At 40.3% G+C, this 15678-nt stretch overlaps 2 protein-coding genes across 2 annotated transcripts; one reads left to right on the forward strand and one right to left on the reverse strand.

Moving 5' to 3' along the window:
• Positions 1-326: 326 nt before the first annotated feature.
• On the reverse strand, positions 327-1477 carry Zfc3h1 (zinc finger C3H1-type containing). Its single transcript, XM_090328257.1, has one exon. The coding sequence runs from the start codon at positions 1199-1201 to the stop codon at positions 374-376; it is 828 nt and encodes a 275-aa protein (XP_090184383.1). The 5' UTR covers positions 1202-1477; the 3' UTR covers positions 327-373.
• Positions 1478-1836: 359 nt separating this feature from the next.
• Positions 1837-15678, forward strand: Thap2 (THAP domain containing 2). Its single transcript, XM_090328258.1, has 4 exons — positions 1837-2192; positions 8119-8314; positions 10675-11780; positions 15534-15678. Exons 1-3 carry the CDS (start codon positions 2122-2124, stop codon positions 11023-11025), a joined length of 618 nt encoding a protein of 205 aa, XP_090184384.1. The 5' UTR covers positions 1837-2121; the 3' UTR covers positions 11026-11780; positions 15534-15678.

The raw sequence follows: 15678 nt of genomic DNA on the forward strand, positions 1-15678 counted from the left end.
TATAGGAGATATCTCAGAAATGATTAAAACACAAAACTCAAGCAGAATCACAAGAACGGTGATAGTATGCAAAACGAAACTAAGATTTCCAAAGTCCAAGTGTGAGTGTAATTAACAACATCCCCTCAACTCTTGACTACTTTTGTCCTCCCTCCAATAACCTAAGCAAACTTCCCGTAAAACACAAAGTTCGGACGAGCAAAGACAAAACAGATGCTAGAGAAACTTGGGAATCCTGAGGTATGGTTACAAATCCAATTTGACGGTGATTCCAGCAGTTTACAACAAATCCACGGCACATTAACTTAGGGAAAAAGAAAAAAAGAAAAAGAAAAAGAAAGAAAAGAAAAGGCAACATATCTAATGAAACAGTCTAAGAAACACGGCTAGGGTGGGACTCCAGGAACTTATCAAAGCACAACTTCCTTAAAAAGTCTACTGATCCAGGGACAAAAGGAGCGGTTCCGAAAGTTAAACTGGCGGACCCAGCAATGACGCCAAAGGGAACTTTGGGGACACACCCAGGGCAGACCGCCACGTTAAGGATACAGCTCTTCCGAGGTGGAGAGGGCTCTCGCCAGCTCTGGCTGCTGCTGAATCCGGATCCCGGTCCTCCTCCCAGAGGAGGTCGGCCCCCCGGCTTGCCACCTCGCTCCCCCACGCCTCGTCCCCGACTCCAGCGACTCCCACCCCGATAAGGCCTGCCTCGAAAGCGGAAACGGTCCAGGGCGAGGTGGCTCCGCTCCCAGAAGGACGGCCGGGGGCTGCTCTCGGAAAGGGAGCTGGGAGGCATCCGCGCGGAGGGCGGATGCGATCGGAACGGTTCTTTGGGTCGGTAGCTGCTGTGTCCCCTGAGGTGGCCCCGCTCCGACGCGTGCCGCGAGCGGGAGAAATTCCTCGGCGGCTGCTGAGAGGAGGACGATGACGACGAGGAGCCACCGCCTCCGCCGGATCCACCGCCCCGAGCCGGGTGAGGCGGCCTGCGTCGCGGGTAGGGCAGGAGCCCCCCGCCGCCGCCGCAGCCACCGCCGCCGCCGCTGCCCCCGCCGCCGCCGCCACCCCCGCCGCTGCTGCTACTGCTGCTCCGGCTCCGTATCTGGCTGTTGTTGTCGTCGTCGCTGATCTCCCCATCCTCAAGTTCTCCTTCCTCCTTCGGGGAGAGGCTGCTGGAGGCCGGGGTCGAAGTCTCCGCGGTCGCCATCGGCGGAGCTGCGCCTCCGACACCACCTTCGTCCTCGGTCCCGGCAGCCGCCCAACAGCTGCCTGCCCCCGGGGCTGTCTTCCTCCCTAACGGCCCCGGTGGGTGCGGCCTTACCCTTCTCACGACACCCAGCGGGCTCTGGCCCCCCAACTTCCCCGCACCCCAGGTCTTCCTCGCCGGACTGTCGCCAGTCACTTCTCTCTCCTAGCGCCCCCTGGCTCATCCACCACCAGGGCTCTTCCGCCTCGCGAGAAAGGGACTCCACCAGCGGCTCTGACCAGGACGTCATTTCCTCAAACACGCAGGAAATGAAGACTCCCTGTTCTCGCGATAGCAAGCAGCGCGCCGCAATGCTCTCTGGGATTCGTAGTTCCCCATGCCTCTGTCACCGGGGCGTTCGTCCTCGTAACCAACCAATCTTAGGGCACGCGGGCGCCACCAGTCTCTGATCTGGTCCCGCTGGGTACGTGCCCGGGGCGGGCGGGCCTGCCTTGAATTGCAGACGTGTGCGTTCACCTCCGTGGGTGGGGAAAAAACACCTGTCTCTTTTAACAGCTCGAGAACTGCTGTCCAAGGGACGCTGCGGGCCTAACTCCTTGTGGGGCGGGGCGGGGAGGTGGGGGGGCCGCGGGAGAACGAGGTGTGTCCGCCATGTTGGTGAAGGCACACGGAGGCGTCTGGAGCTCCGGGCCCATCGGCTCTGCTGGCTTCAGTCCGCCATATTAGTAAAGAGAAAGGGGGGGAGGGGGAGAAGCGGGAGGGGGAGGGGGGACCACCCTCCCTCACGCCCCCCTCCCCAAACACACTCCTTTCCGCTGCCGCTGCCACCGTCGGTGGGGCCTGCGCCGGCCACCCGGGGTCGTCCAGCCTCTCGACGGGAGAAACCCGGGAAGGTAGCGCCGAATGAGGGCAAGAGGGAAATGCCGACCAATTGCGCCGCGGCGGGCTGCGCCACCACCTACAACAAGCACATCAACATCAGCTTCCACAGGTAACGCGGGAGGGCGGGCGGGCGGCGACAGGAAGGGGGCGCCACCGGCCCGGGGACCGCGTCGGCGGGCGGGCGGGGGGCGGGCAGGCGTGGGCCGGCCCCTCGGGACAGCCCTGCCCAGCCGCCGCCTCCGGAGCGTCCTTTTTGTCCTTTGTGTTTCTCTCCCATTCTGTCCTCCAGTGTTTCCGCTCCTTCCAAAGGGAAAGTGGACTCCGTTTCTTTACATTTAATAAAAGAAAAAAAAAATCCGAGAGTGTACCGAAGGAAAAGGGACGAGGGGAGGGTATCTTAATTTTCTCTATTTTTATTTTTCAGTCCTAGACTGTGCCTTCAGAATGAATGAAGATGCCACCAGAAAAAGAAAAAGGGGGGGGGGGGAGGAGAGGTCTTTTCCTGTGGAAGGCACCTTAAAAGCCTGCCGGTGCTGGTGTTTTAATTAGGAAATGTGGGCTGGCTGAATTGACAAAAGAGTGAGCATTTGTATTGCTAACGGTCGCACACGGCAACTTTTGGGGTAGCTGAACCATTGATGATAGGCTTGAAATAAAATGTAAAGGATAAGCTTTCGTCCTTAAGGAAAATAATAAGTAAAACCTAGGGTGTTTTTTTTTTCCTTCCTTTTCTGGAAGAGCAATCAAAAAGTCCTTAGTTCTGTCAAATCAGAACTCTTGAAAGCACTTTGTATACGGCCTGGAATAGAATAGGTACTTCATAAGTGTCCTTCTCTTCAAGTGCCTGACACCTGCCTGAAGAAAAGAAGTATTGAAAAGTAAACAAAACAGTTCCGATTTGGGGGCTGGAAGTTTGGCCTAGTGGTAGAATGCTTGCCTAGTATGCACGAAGACCCCAGGTTCGATTCTTCGGTACCATATACATGAAAAAGGCCAGAGGTGGTGCTGTGATTCAAGCTCTAGCCTTGAGAAAGCCTAAGGACAGTGCTCGAGCCATGAGTTCAAGCCCCAGGACTGGCCAAAAAAAAAAGTTCTGATTTCATGTATCTCACAATGTATTTGATATTACAATATAAGAAGTATCCCTACTTCTCTGTTACTAAATGTGTCCCCGTAGTAATAGCTACTATTAAAAAGAATGGTGGGAGCTGGGAATTTGGCCTAGTGGTAGAGTACTTGCCTAGCACGAAGACCCGGGTTCGAGTCCTTGGTACCACATACATAGAAAAAGCTGGAAATGGTGCTGTTGCTCAAGTAGTAGAGCTCTAGCCTTGACATAGGCCAAGGACAGTGCTCAGGTCATGAGTTCAAGGCCTAGAACTGGGGGGAAAAAGGCAAAAAGACTTGTGGTTTCTTTTAAAGTACTACATGCTTTATTCATCCATCAGATATGTACCAAGTTGCTAATTGCCTGGCAATCTAAGTTCTTACCCTCCTTCTAAACTTTAGTGTTGAAAGGAAAAGACATAAATAATTACATGAAGTGGAGAAGGGCATTATTCAGAAAGACCTAACAGCTTTAGAAAGTCAAAGAATTCTCAAAAGATGTTACATCTCACTAGGAGTTTGCTCTAGTGGTAGAGTGCTTGCCTAGCATGCACGAAGACCCGGGTTTGATTCTTCAGTACCACATATACAGAAAAAGCTGGAAGTGGTACTGTGGCTCAAGTGGTAGAGCACTAGCCTTGAGGAAAGCCCAAGGACAGGGCTCAGGCCCTGAGGTCAGTCCCCAGGACTGGCAAAAAAAAAAAAAATTTACATCTCAAAACCAAAGGATGACATAGATTTGGTCTTTTGTGCTACTTAAATATTTTCTATTTTATTTTGAGAATTCTTGACAAGCCATGGGGTTTAAACTCCTACCAAAGAAAAAAATCATAAGGGGGAAAAAAGAGAAAAGAATAACTTAATATAATACATTAAAAACACCAACCATAAAGATAGACTTATTTCCATATCCTGGAGTTCATTTTGTTTAGCTTCATGGCCTTATGCACATAGCTTTTGAGCTATTGGGATCCTCTACTAGGAGAATCCTAGATGTGTTCTAATTATTACAAATGAGAAAAACCATGGAGCCTAAGTTTCTTTGGGTCTGTCTTAATATGATTTTTTTTCCAAGTCTTTCCATGTTCTTACGAATAGGGTGATCTCATTCTTTCTAATGGATTGGTATATACCCAGCATTACCACCCCAAAAGCATGAGAAAGAAACCCTTACAAGTTTAACCTACCGGGCCGGGAGTTTGGCCTAGTGGTAGAGTGCTTGCCTAGCATGCACGAAAACCCGGGTTCAATTCCTCAGTACCACATAGAAAAAAAGCCAGAAAAGGTGGTGAGGCTCAAGTGGTAGAGCTCTAGCCTCGAGAAAGTCCAAGGACAGTGCTCAGGCCCTGAGCTCAAGCCCAGGACTGGCAAAAAAAAAAAGTTTAACCTACCCAAAGTCTCCCAGCTATTATGAAGAGGAGCCAAAGTTTGTCCAGAGGCAATATTCTTTTTTTTTTCTTTTTTTTTATTATTAAATTTTTTTATTGTAATTAGTAAAAGGGTTACATGATATTTGCCAGATAGAAGGTGCATTAATTCACATACATTGATACCCTTTCACATGTCTTGGTACCCATTTCCCTCCCCCCCACACACCCCCCACCCGTCTTGGTTTTCCCCCCTTCCCTATCAAATTTCAAATATCCAAATACAAATAAATTCAATTTATCAGATAACAAAGTGAGATACTATACCAATATGAGATAACCAAGGGACAGCAAAGGAGATGAGAGACAACATAGTACATTAAGGACTACAATCATTCATTATATGGCTTTTGTTTCAATATCCTGGAGGTCCTTTCAATTAGCTTCACATTATATGGCCTTATGTATCAAGATTTTGCTCTATTGCAAATCTCTGCTAGGAGAGCCCAAGGTTTCTACTGATTATGACGAATGAGGGAAACCATTGAGCCTAAGTTCCTTTGAGTCTGGCTTACTTCACTTAATATGATTTTTTTCTAAGTCTTTCCATTTCCTAACAAATGGGGCGATGTCATTCTTTCTGACAGCAGCATAGAATTCCATTGTGTACAAATACCACAACTTGTTGATCCACTCATCAACTGAGGGACATCTAGGTTGGTTCCATATCTTTGCTATGGTGAATAATGCTGCAATGAACATTGTTGTGCTAGTGGGTTTAGTATGTCCTTGTTTCTGGATGGTTGGGTAAATGCCAAGTAGTGGAATTGCTGGGTCATAGGGGAGTTCTATGTTTAGCCTTTTGAGGCACTGCCACACTGCTTTCCACAGTGGTTGAACGAGTTTGCACTCCCACCAACAGTGTAGTAGTGATCCCTCCTGGCCACATCCCCTCCAGCATCTGTTGTCATTCGTTTTCCTGATCCTGGCCATTCTAACTGGAGTGAGATGGAATCTTAGAGTTGTTTTGATTTGCATTTCTTTTATGACCAGAGATGTTGAGCATTTCTTCATGTGTCTATAGGCCATTTTTGTTTCTTCTTCAGAGAAGATTCTCTTTAAGTCTTTGGCCCATTTTTTAATGGGATGGTTGTTACTTTGGAGGTTAGTTTTGGAGTGATTCAATTTTTTGAGTTGTTGATATATTTTAGATATGAGGCCTTTGTCCGTTGTTTGGTTGGTGAAGATCTTCTCCCACTCTGTATGCTTCCTGATTAGTTTACTAGCTATGTCCTTTGCCATACAAAAGCTCTGCAGTTTAATGCAGTCCCACTTATCCAGCCTTTCTCTGATTTGTTGTGATTCTTGGTCCTTATTAAGAAAGTTTCGACCTGTGCCAAGGAGGCCTAGTGTATCTCCTATTCCTTCCTGTAAAATTTTCAGTGTGTCAGCTTTTACCTCCAGGTCTTTGATCCATTTGGAGTTAATTCTAGTGCAAGGTGACAAAGAAGGATCTAGCTTTAGTTTTCTGCAGGTGCTTAACCAGTTCTGCCAGCACAACTTGTTGAAGAGGCTGTCTTTCTTCCATTCTATTTTTTTGGCTCCCTTGTCAAAGATTAGGTGGCCATAGGTCTGTGGTTTAATATCTGGGTCCTCAGTTCTATTCCATTGGTCTTCAGGCCTGTTCCTGTGCCAGTACCAAGCTGTTTTGAGAATTATAGCTCTGTAAGAGTCTAAAGTTTGGAATTGAAATTCCTCCAGCGCTGTTCTTTCTGCTAAGAAGTGTTTTTGCTATACGGGGTCTTTTATTATTCCATATGAAATTTTGGATTGCAGAGGCAATATTCTTATACATTGTGTTGTCTAATGCATTAAGACCACTCAGTTGATTCTCTAAATTGGATTTTGTAGTTGTCTTTATACATTTAAAAGCATAAGATAAACTAGATTTGAACTGGAACTTATGAGTAAATGCTGACTGCTTAGTTTCCACTCAGTTAACACCGCCACTAGTAGGCTTTTTTAGGGAAAAAAAAAACAAAAACCCTGTCTTTTTCTTAATAAATCAATATAGGATGTATATTAGTGTACTTTATACTTGAGATAAATATGAAAAAACATAGCTATACTATTTCACTTTTTTCTAATTATGCTTTCTGCTGCACTACTAAAGTTTAAAAAAACTGATCTAAAGATAGAGATACATAAATGATAGAAGTATATATTCAGGCCAGGCACGGCCTGTAATCCTAGCTACTCTGGAGGCTGAGATCTGAAAATCACGGTTCAAAACCACTAAAGAACATGAGACTCATCTCCAATTAATCACAAGAAAACAGGAAATGGGGCTGTGGCTCTGGAGTTGGGCAGTAGCCTTGAGCTCAAGAGCTCAGGGACAACGCCCAGACTGAAGTATTTGTGCAGTTTGGCTACATAGAAAAAATCCAATGAATTATTAATTCTGTATTTGTGTATCTTCACTGAATTTTGGTGATTCCTTTCGGTTTTCATTGTATTGTGCTAGGTGTCAATAAAAATTTTTAAGTTTAAAAATATAGTGATTCTGGGGCCAGGAGTTTGGCCTAGTGGCGCAGAGTGCTTGCCTAGCATGCATGAAGATCCGGGTTCGATTCCTCAGTACCACATATATAGAAAAAAGGCAGAAATAGTGCTGTGACTCAAGTAGTAGAGGGCTGGCCTTGAGAAAGCCCAAGGACAGTGCTCAGGCCCGGAGTTTAAGCCCCAGGACTTGCAAAAAAAAAAAAAAAATTAAATAGTGATTCCTAGCTGGTGCAGTGGCTTACCCCTGTAATCCTAGCTTCTTAGGAGGCCGAGATCTGAGGATCAAGGTTCAAAGCCAGCCCAGGCACTAAAGGACCTGAGACTCTTTTATCTCCAGTTAACCTCTGGAAAAGGAAAGTGAGCTTGGCTCAAAGGGTAGGGTGGCAGCCTTGAGCTGAAGAGCTCAGGGACAATGCCCAGGCAGAGTTCAAGAGTTCAAGCCCCATGACTCACCAAAAAAAAAAAAAAAAAATAGAGAGAGAGAGAGAGAGAGAGATTCCTGTCCTTAAATTCATAATTTTTGTTTCACTGGAAAATTATCAAGATGGAAAATGTGTAAACTATGTACTACTATCATGAGTGAACAAAGAAAGCAGTACCAGAATCTTCCCTGATTTTCCTGTTAAGTGTCTAATTTATTTTAACCATGTATACAAGCAGCATACCCCTACTTTATAATATTTCCAAATGAAATTTATCTAGATCAGTTTAGTTACATTTTATTTTTCTACCCATATTAATGAGTAGGTCAAGAGGAAATGCCCAGGAGCTCTGAAAAACAAAACCACCACTTTTAGGGTTTGTTTGCCTGTTTTTTATTTTTGTTTTTGTTCTGTTTGCTATTTTTTTAAAAAACTTAGGAAATCTAGCATGAATTCTTACCTATGTATTAAGAATTTAAATATTTTCATGATTAGAGACATCTTTTTATTTCTCTTAGCCATTTAGTATAACGATGATAATGGATCTCATTTGCTCTTTCTGTTTGCTTGCTTTAAGGTTTCCCTTGGATCCTAAAAGAAGAAAAGAATGGATTCGCCTGGTTCGGCGAAAAAATTTTGTGCCAGGAAAGCACACTTTTCTTTGTTCAAAACATTTTGAAGCCTCATGTTTTGACCTAACAGGACAAACTCGTCGACTTAAAATGGATGCTGTGCCAACCATTTTTGATTTTTGTACTCACATAGAGTCTGTGGTAGGTGATGTTACTTTCCTTTTTTTATGAAACCATTTTTAGAACCACTTTTTTTTTTTTGCTTACATATGTAGGAGCAATTCAAAATACATTAAAGGTCTTATGCAGTGATATGCCTCAAGAAGTTTCAGACTCCCTCTCACAGAATAAAGGTTTAGATTAGAAGTAGACCTTAGAGCTACAGGCTACAATGTTCTTTTCCCAGTCCAAATTATTTGACTATCCAGATTGAACATTCCTATCTTGAAATCCAAAATGCATTTCAGATTTCAGACTTTTGGATTAAGGATATTCTACTAAATCTTTGCAAATGCTCCAAAATCTAAAAGACACTGTGGTTCTAAACATTTTGAGTAAGAAATACTCAACTTGTATTGAAATTTTACATAACAGCCAATGTACCATTGATAAAATTGAGAGATATTACTACTGAAAAGTGATAGTACTCTGCTCTGATTTTAAAATTACATACTAATGAAATATGCTTAGTGCTTAAAGAACAACATATACACTAAAGTTATTCCAAAAGATTTAGTTCAGGGTGAGGCACAGAAAATTTCATGGAGTTTTAGCATTCATTCAGGGCTAGTGGAGTTGGGAGTTTGAATCATAGGAGCCAGTTTTTGACCTTGCAGGAAACAATTGCAATTGCAAAGCCAGTAGGTTGAGAAGGATAAGTAAGAAATTATGAAGTATTAAAAGTGATATTCTGGGGGCCGGGAGTTTGGCCTAGTGGTTAAAGTGCTTGCCTAGCATGCATGAAGACCCGGGTTCGATTCCTCGGTACCACATACATAAAAAAAAGCCGGAAGTGGTGCTAAGGCTCAAGTGGTAGAGCTCTAGCCTTGAGAAAGTTCAAGGACAGTGCTCAGGCCCTGAGCTCAAGCCCACGACTGGCAAAAGAAAAAAAAAGTGATATTCTGAAGCAGGCAAGAATGAAGGTATGGGATAAATGAATCAGACCCAGTATTTTGGGACTCAGGCTGAATATATAGCTCAGTGGTAGAGTGTTTGCTTCATGCTAAAAGCACTGAGTTAATTCCTAGCACTCTATCTTAGGTTATGGAAGATCTGATCAGAGAAGAAAAGCTAGTTGAGAAAAGACAATCACCAAAAAGAAAGGAGAGAATAAGCACAAGTGGAAGGTTTAGTTTGAAAAGACAGACATCTTTTTCTGAGAAAAAAGAAACACTGAGTTATTTCTTACATTTTAATTTGTAAATGCACCTGAGTTAACTGGATGGGAGAGGAGTTGTGGTTTTATAATATTAAACATTCCAGAAGGTGAAGAACATTTCATTTCTGACCCTTTAAACACTTCAGCATCTCCAAATGTACTAAGATATTTCCTGAATTTGAAATGCACCTTATTTCTGATATTTTGACCTTTTGTTGATCTAATAAATACTAAACATTATATTATACTAGAAACTACGATCCCGTGATGTAAAGAACAAGAATGAGTCCTCCCAATTCCCTCTGCAGGACCCGCAGTAGGTTTTATGAAGACAAGAACTCTATTTGTCTTATTTGGTCACCACAGTATGTTTTTCATCCAGTGACTTTTTAAACTCTTTTTCTCTTTTATGAGAAAAAGAAGAGTAGGGGTGGGGGGACTAACTTTGTTTGAAGCTGACCTTAAAACCTGACTTAGCCAGTTTTAGAGATGAGAGCTGCCATGCCTAGTTAATAAATGTTTGTTTAGTGAATGAAAAATATAGTGTTAGGAAAATAGGATATAATCTGAGAAATTGTGAGTGGCTTGACATTTCTGGGATATAGTGAAGAGTCTTCATATTTTTTATTTTGGCAAAAATTCCCAGCCAGATTTTAAATCCTCATGATATAACTGTGAACAATTATTGGGTAAATCCATTTGGAAGCTTGATACTTTAAAAAATGATTCTATAGATATTTTAGTTCTTATTTAAGTACATTCAAGATCTGCATTTCTAATCAAATAGATAGAATAATATTTAAGAAGGGGATCAAATCAATACTCTAGATGAACAAAACATCTAAATATATTCTAAATTGGCCTTGATAAGCAAATCAAAAAAGGGTTTTCAAAGTCATCATAGACTCATACTGAATAAATTAGAAGATACCTTGGAAGTCCAATGTTCATCTCCAAATCAGTGTTTGACTATCTCTGGAAAAAATGAAATAGGTGACTAGAATTGACTCAACCTGTTGAAAAACTTAATCCATGATTATACAATAGCATATTTCATTTCCCATCAAACCTTTAAAATCAGTTCTGATAGGACAGTTTTAACACTATAATTTCAAAACTGGACTCTCTTCTTGTTTCTGATTTTCCTTAATTTTTGTTCAACTCTTTAATTTATTCGGCTCAGAAACTCAAGTCAAGGAATCTTTTGAAGAAAAACGACAGTTGTACTACAGCCGGACCATCTAATTTCAAGTCAAATATTAGTCAACAAGTACTACTTGAACACAGTTATGCCTTTAGGAACCCTATGGAGGCAAAAAAGAGGATAATTAAGCTGGAAAAGGAAATAGCAAATTTAAGAAGAAAAATGAAAACTTGCCTCCAAAAAGAACGCAGAGCAACTCAAAGATGGATCAAAGCCACATGTTTTGTTAAGAATTTAGAAGCAAATAACCTGTTACCTAAGGGCACATTGGAACGCATCTTACCAACTACCTTAAACAGTATTCCCTTGGAGGATTTCAAGATTCTTTAAACAAGATTAGCGACATAAAACACTAGCACTTCTCTAAATCTAAAACCAGAATACCTGCATTTAAGTCTGTCTTGCACAGAACTTAATACCAATCCAGCATTCTTTTCAGGGGTTAACATTTATGGCAGTTACACCAAATTGAATACTTAGGAAGTTCTGTATCACTTAAGAAGATTACAAAAAAAAAGAAAGAAAGAAACTTTTAATGAAACTTTTATTTGAAAATAAATGCAAGTGCCTTACATGAAAAAATGTACTAGAAATTTTGCTAGGAAATTATATGTTTGCCAGGTGCTTGTTTTGGGATTTAAATGAAACAGCCTATGACATGTATTGTGTTTAAATTAGAAAAAATTCCTATATAAAAATTGGATATTGCATCAAAATAAGATGCTAATTAGTTTTTAATCACACTAATTGTGACATTAAAACTGCTGGACTTGGAGTTAATTAAGTCATTATTGGCACTGGCTTGAAAATTTATGGAACAAAACAAGACGAGGTATAAGACACCTTTTTTTAACTTTAAAATGTCTGCATTTTTAAACGAGTAAAATTAAATTTACCATAGGTTCTATATTTTAAATAAGTTATGAAATGTTTTGAAAATAATATTTTTGAATGTGAAAACTTTTAAGTTATCCAAAGTAAAGAAGCCCTCAAGTACCTCAAAATAGCAAAAACATCATAATTACCTTCTAAGAAACATGTTGTGAAACTGCAGAGTTTGGGATCTAGCTTTTATTTTAATAAAAGTAAGTATGTATTATTCTTTTCTCATAATAAAAATATCCAACTTTAAAGATGGTGCATTAATGAGCAAACATTAGCTATAACGTATTAGACATACTGTGCAACATGGGCTCTTCTTTTGAACTACTTTCTAACTACATGTTATTAGCATCTCAAAAATAGTGAATTAGTATAGTAGACTCTAATTCTCTTTTCATAAACACACAGTAAAGTTTAATCACAGGAAATCATTTATCCATATTACAACTTAATTTATTTTACAAATGAGTTTACTTTGTATCTTTCTTTTACTAGGTCAGAGTAACCATTATTCAAAAGGGAAATAAAATGGAGTTATTTAAAAATGCATGTTAACATGTATCTACATGTATATATGTATATACATGTGTATCTGTGGCCAGGCTATGCAAAATGCTAATTAGTTTACAAAATAGAGGTATCAGGCTATTCTTATGGTGGCCACTTGAACAACTAAAGGATCTGCCTTATATCACCAAGTGTTTAATAAGGATCTTTTTGTACAAAAGGGTTTAGATAAATAATGTAAAAAGTTGTTAATGTATTACTAAGTTATTAACCCTACTACTGGTTCGTTATTATAACCATATGAAAAAGGAGCATAAGCCTAACTATAACTTGCTGTAAATCTATAAAGAAATGTGATTTTTGGTTTTGCTTTTGGGCTACCAATTTAGATGGTCTCTTTGCAGATGATACTTGCTTGGAAACTGGCAACAATCTTTTTACAGTATTAGCATGATTTCTTTTTTAGTAAGATGTCTTCCATGCAAATGCAAAAGTAGGAAAAGTACTTTGTTCTCATGAGGTACTTAAACATGTATGTAAGTGCTTTTATAGCCAGTATAAGTATTGTAAGTTATTTGCCTTTAAGTATTGAATATAGTTCCTTGGAATTGACAATGAACTATTTTTACAATATGGTTTCATATACATTTACATAATGTCAAATACCAGTATCTAATTACCAGCAGACACACACTGACCATTTCTCTTTTATAATTAAAGGTGAGCAGATAATTACTTTGATATAAGCTGTTTTGCAAGTATAGATTGTCATGTGCTTCACCTCTCCATCAGTACCCAACAAAACAATATTTAATTAATGCATGCCACCTCCTATCTACGATAATACATTGATATCGTATGTGGGTTCTTTTGAGAGAGGGTCTCACTTGGTAGCACAGATGGGCACACATCCTGCCTCTTCTTCCCAAGTGTGGGACTGCAGTCATACACATATTAGTCAGGCACTAATCTTGATATCCCAATATAGCATTTTTTTATGGATCATGGGGCTTGAACTCTGGGCCTAGGCACTGTCCCTGAGCTCTTCAGCTCAAGGCTACTGCCCTACACTTGGAGCCACAGCCCTACTTCCCATTTTCTAGAGATTAATTGGAGATAAGAGTCTCATGTTTATTTTAGTGCCTGGGCTGGCTTTGAACGGTGATCCTCAGATCTCAGCCTCCTGTGTAGCTAGGATTACAGGCGTCCCCAGCTCAATATAACATTTTTAAATCATCAAAATAAAATACCATAGAAATACAACAAGCTTTTGGCGAAGTTACTTGTCTTCATTCACTATTTGAAACCACTTGAATAAATTACCACTCAGTAACTTTAGAGTAATTTTATGCATTTTCTTGATATTTTCAGGTCCCTGTCATGTCAACATGCTCCACACCCTCTCAGTATCAAACTTGTATTAATATACATCTGTGTACTTTAAAACCACCTTCATGGTAGAGAGTGGCAGTACATGCCTGTAATCCTAGTGACCCTGAGGCAGAGGCAGTCCCCAGCCAGCCTAGTCTATGTAGCAAAGCCCTTCAATCTAACTTCATTCATAGAGAAAATCCCAAAAGGAATCGCTGAAAGCCCTGTTTTTACTTTCTTTGCTAAAGCCAATCAGAATTACAACTTTTTACTCTCATTCTAATACAAACTAGATCTTTTGTTTATCCACCAACTGGCCACTAATTGGAGAAAAAAAATCAAACTGCCAGCAGCTACAACTTGATACCTGTTGGACTGGAGATATAGTTCATTCATAGGTTTGTGCTTCTCATGCATTGAAGCTCAGCATCATGAAAAAGAAAAGAAACTAGATATTACATATTCTACCTTTAAGTAACTTAAAAGTTTCCGTAGAGAAATAATTAATGTTTCTAATACAACATGATAAATGCTATTAAAAAAAACAAATTCCAAATCTTGCCATAATCAAATGCTTTCCTTTTAAAAGTTAACATTTCTTATCTGCAATGCTGAGACAATTTTTACTCTTTAAACACAATACTTGTAATAGTATTTTTGCTGAAATACAACTATAAGTAAAGCCAAAAATAGTGGACTGTATTTGACATGTGTACAAAATGTTAGCTGGGACATGGTGGCTCATGCCTGTAATCCTAGCTATTCAGGAGGCAGAGATCTGAGGATCAAGGTTTAGTCAGACCAGGCATTAAAGGACCTGAGATTCTTATCTCCATTTAACCTCTAAAAAATGGGAAGCGAGGCCTGGCTCAAGGGTAGGGTAGTAGCCTTGAGCTGAAGAGCTCAGGGACAGCATCTAGGCCAAGTTCAAGCCCCATTACCCACCAAAAAAAATAATAATATATATACACACACACACACACATATGTTCTGCTAACACAGGTTTCTGAAATAATTTAACTTGGTCGTGCAAAACAGTTGGCACCCATTGTTTTGTTTTGCAAATGTTCTGTGTAGTGGATGGTATTGTCTCTAACTTACACCATAAGAAATTTTAGTGTAACTTATTCACTGAGACTTTTCCTCTATGCGAGCTTGCGCAAGAGATAGAAATGCCTGTGGTCTAAAAAATTCTAGAATGAACAAGAGCACCTCCAAATCCCTTTTGTCCGCTCTCTCTCTCTGTGTGTGTGTGTGTGTGTGTGTGTGTGTGTGTGTGTGTGTGTGTGTGTGTGTGTGTGTGTGTGTGTGTGTGTGTGTGTGTGTGTGTGTGTTGGTCCTGGGGCTTGAACTCAGGGCCTGGGCACTGTCTCTGAGCTTTTTTGTGTGTGCAACACTGGTGCTCTACCATTTGAGCACCATTAGACTTTTGGTGGTTAACTGGAGATAAGAGTTTCATGGATCTGAGCTAACTTTGTACCATGATCCTCAGATCTCAGCCTTCTGAGCAGGCAGGATTATGGACAGGAGCTACAATTTGGCACAGCCAAATTGTAAATTTTTAATATATAAACCATGTTATTGAAATTGACTTAAAAAAGTTAAAATTCATATATATATATGTAAATGTTCATCACGGTTATTGTTGACATTTCTTTAGGTAGACTTTAATCTCATTTTTTCAATGTTAGAATACGGGTAAATTTCAATTTTGTTACAATACAGTTCATATTTATACTAGAAATGGGATTCTTTTGATACCTAGACAGTTGAAAACTTTCTAAATTTAAGGATTTTGTAATGTATACTACTGTATTCAAAAAAATATTTGAAATGTTATTAAAAACCTTTTTTCCAAGGAAATAATGCCCATGCCTGTTATTTCTAAAATACATACATAAACTTGTGAAAGTTCTTCTCCTAATTTAAATCTCTTAAAAAAAAACTTTAATAGAATTCTAACTTGGAGTAAATTGTGTAACAAAAACATGTGAAATCTGAAATAGTAATTAGTTTCAAATTTGTTGCTCAAACTTTATCTAAATGCACTTTGTATTTTTAAATGCTCTTGACAACAGTGCAGATATATGAAGAACTAAGGAAATTCTTCTGAAGTCCTGAAGTTCAAAGGTTTTTGTTGTTGTTTTTCGTTTTGTTTTGTTGGTGCTAGAACTGGGATTTGAACTCAGAACCTTGGGCCTGGTTATTGACAGAAATATTTCT

The sequence above is a fragment of the Megascapheus bottae genome, chromosome 2, assembly GCF_031878675.1.
Source record: "Megascapheus bottae isolate mThoBot1 chromosome 2, mThoBot2.hap1, whole genome shotgun sequence".
In the NCBI taxonomy this organism is placed as follows: domain Eukaryota; kingdom Metazoa; phylum Chordata; class Mammalia; order Rodentia; family Geomyidae; genus Megascapheus; species Megascapheus bottae.

What these genes read in the sequence shown, in the direction of transcription:
- Thap2 (XM_090328258.1), top strand. Translation starts at nt 2,122, where the DNA reads ATGCCGACCAATTGCGCCGCGGCGGGCTGCGCCACCACCTACAACAAG. An exon ending in ATCAACATCAGCTTCCACAG is followed by an intron (nt 2,193 to 8,118) that starts GTAACGCGGGAG and finishes GCTTGCTTTAAG; the next exon opens with GTTTCCCTTGGATCCTAAAA. An exon ending in GTACTCACATAGAGTCTGTG is followed by an intron (nt 8,315 to 10,674) that starts GTAGGTGATGTT and finishes TATTCGGCTCAG; the next exon opens with AAACTCAAGTCAAGGAATCT.
- Zfc3h1 (XM_090328257.1), bottom strand. Translation starts at nt 1,201, where the DNA reads ATGGCGACCGCGGAGACTTCGACCCCGGCCTCCAGCAGCCTCTCCCCG.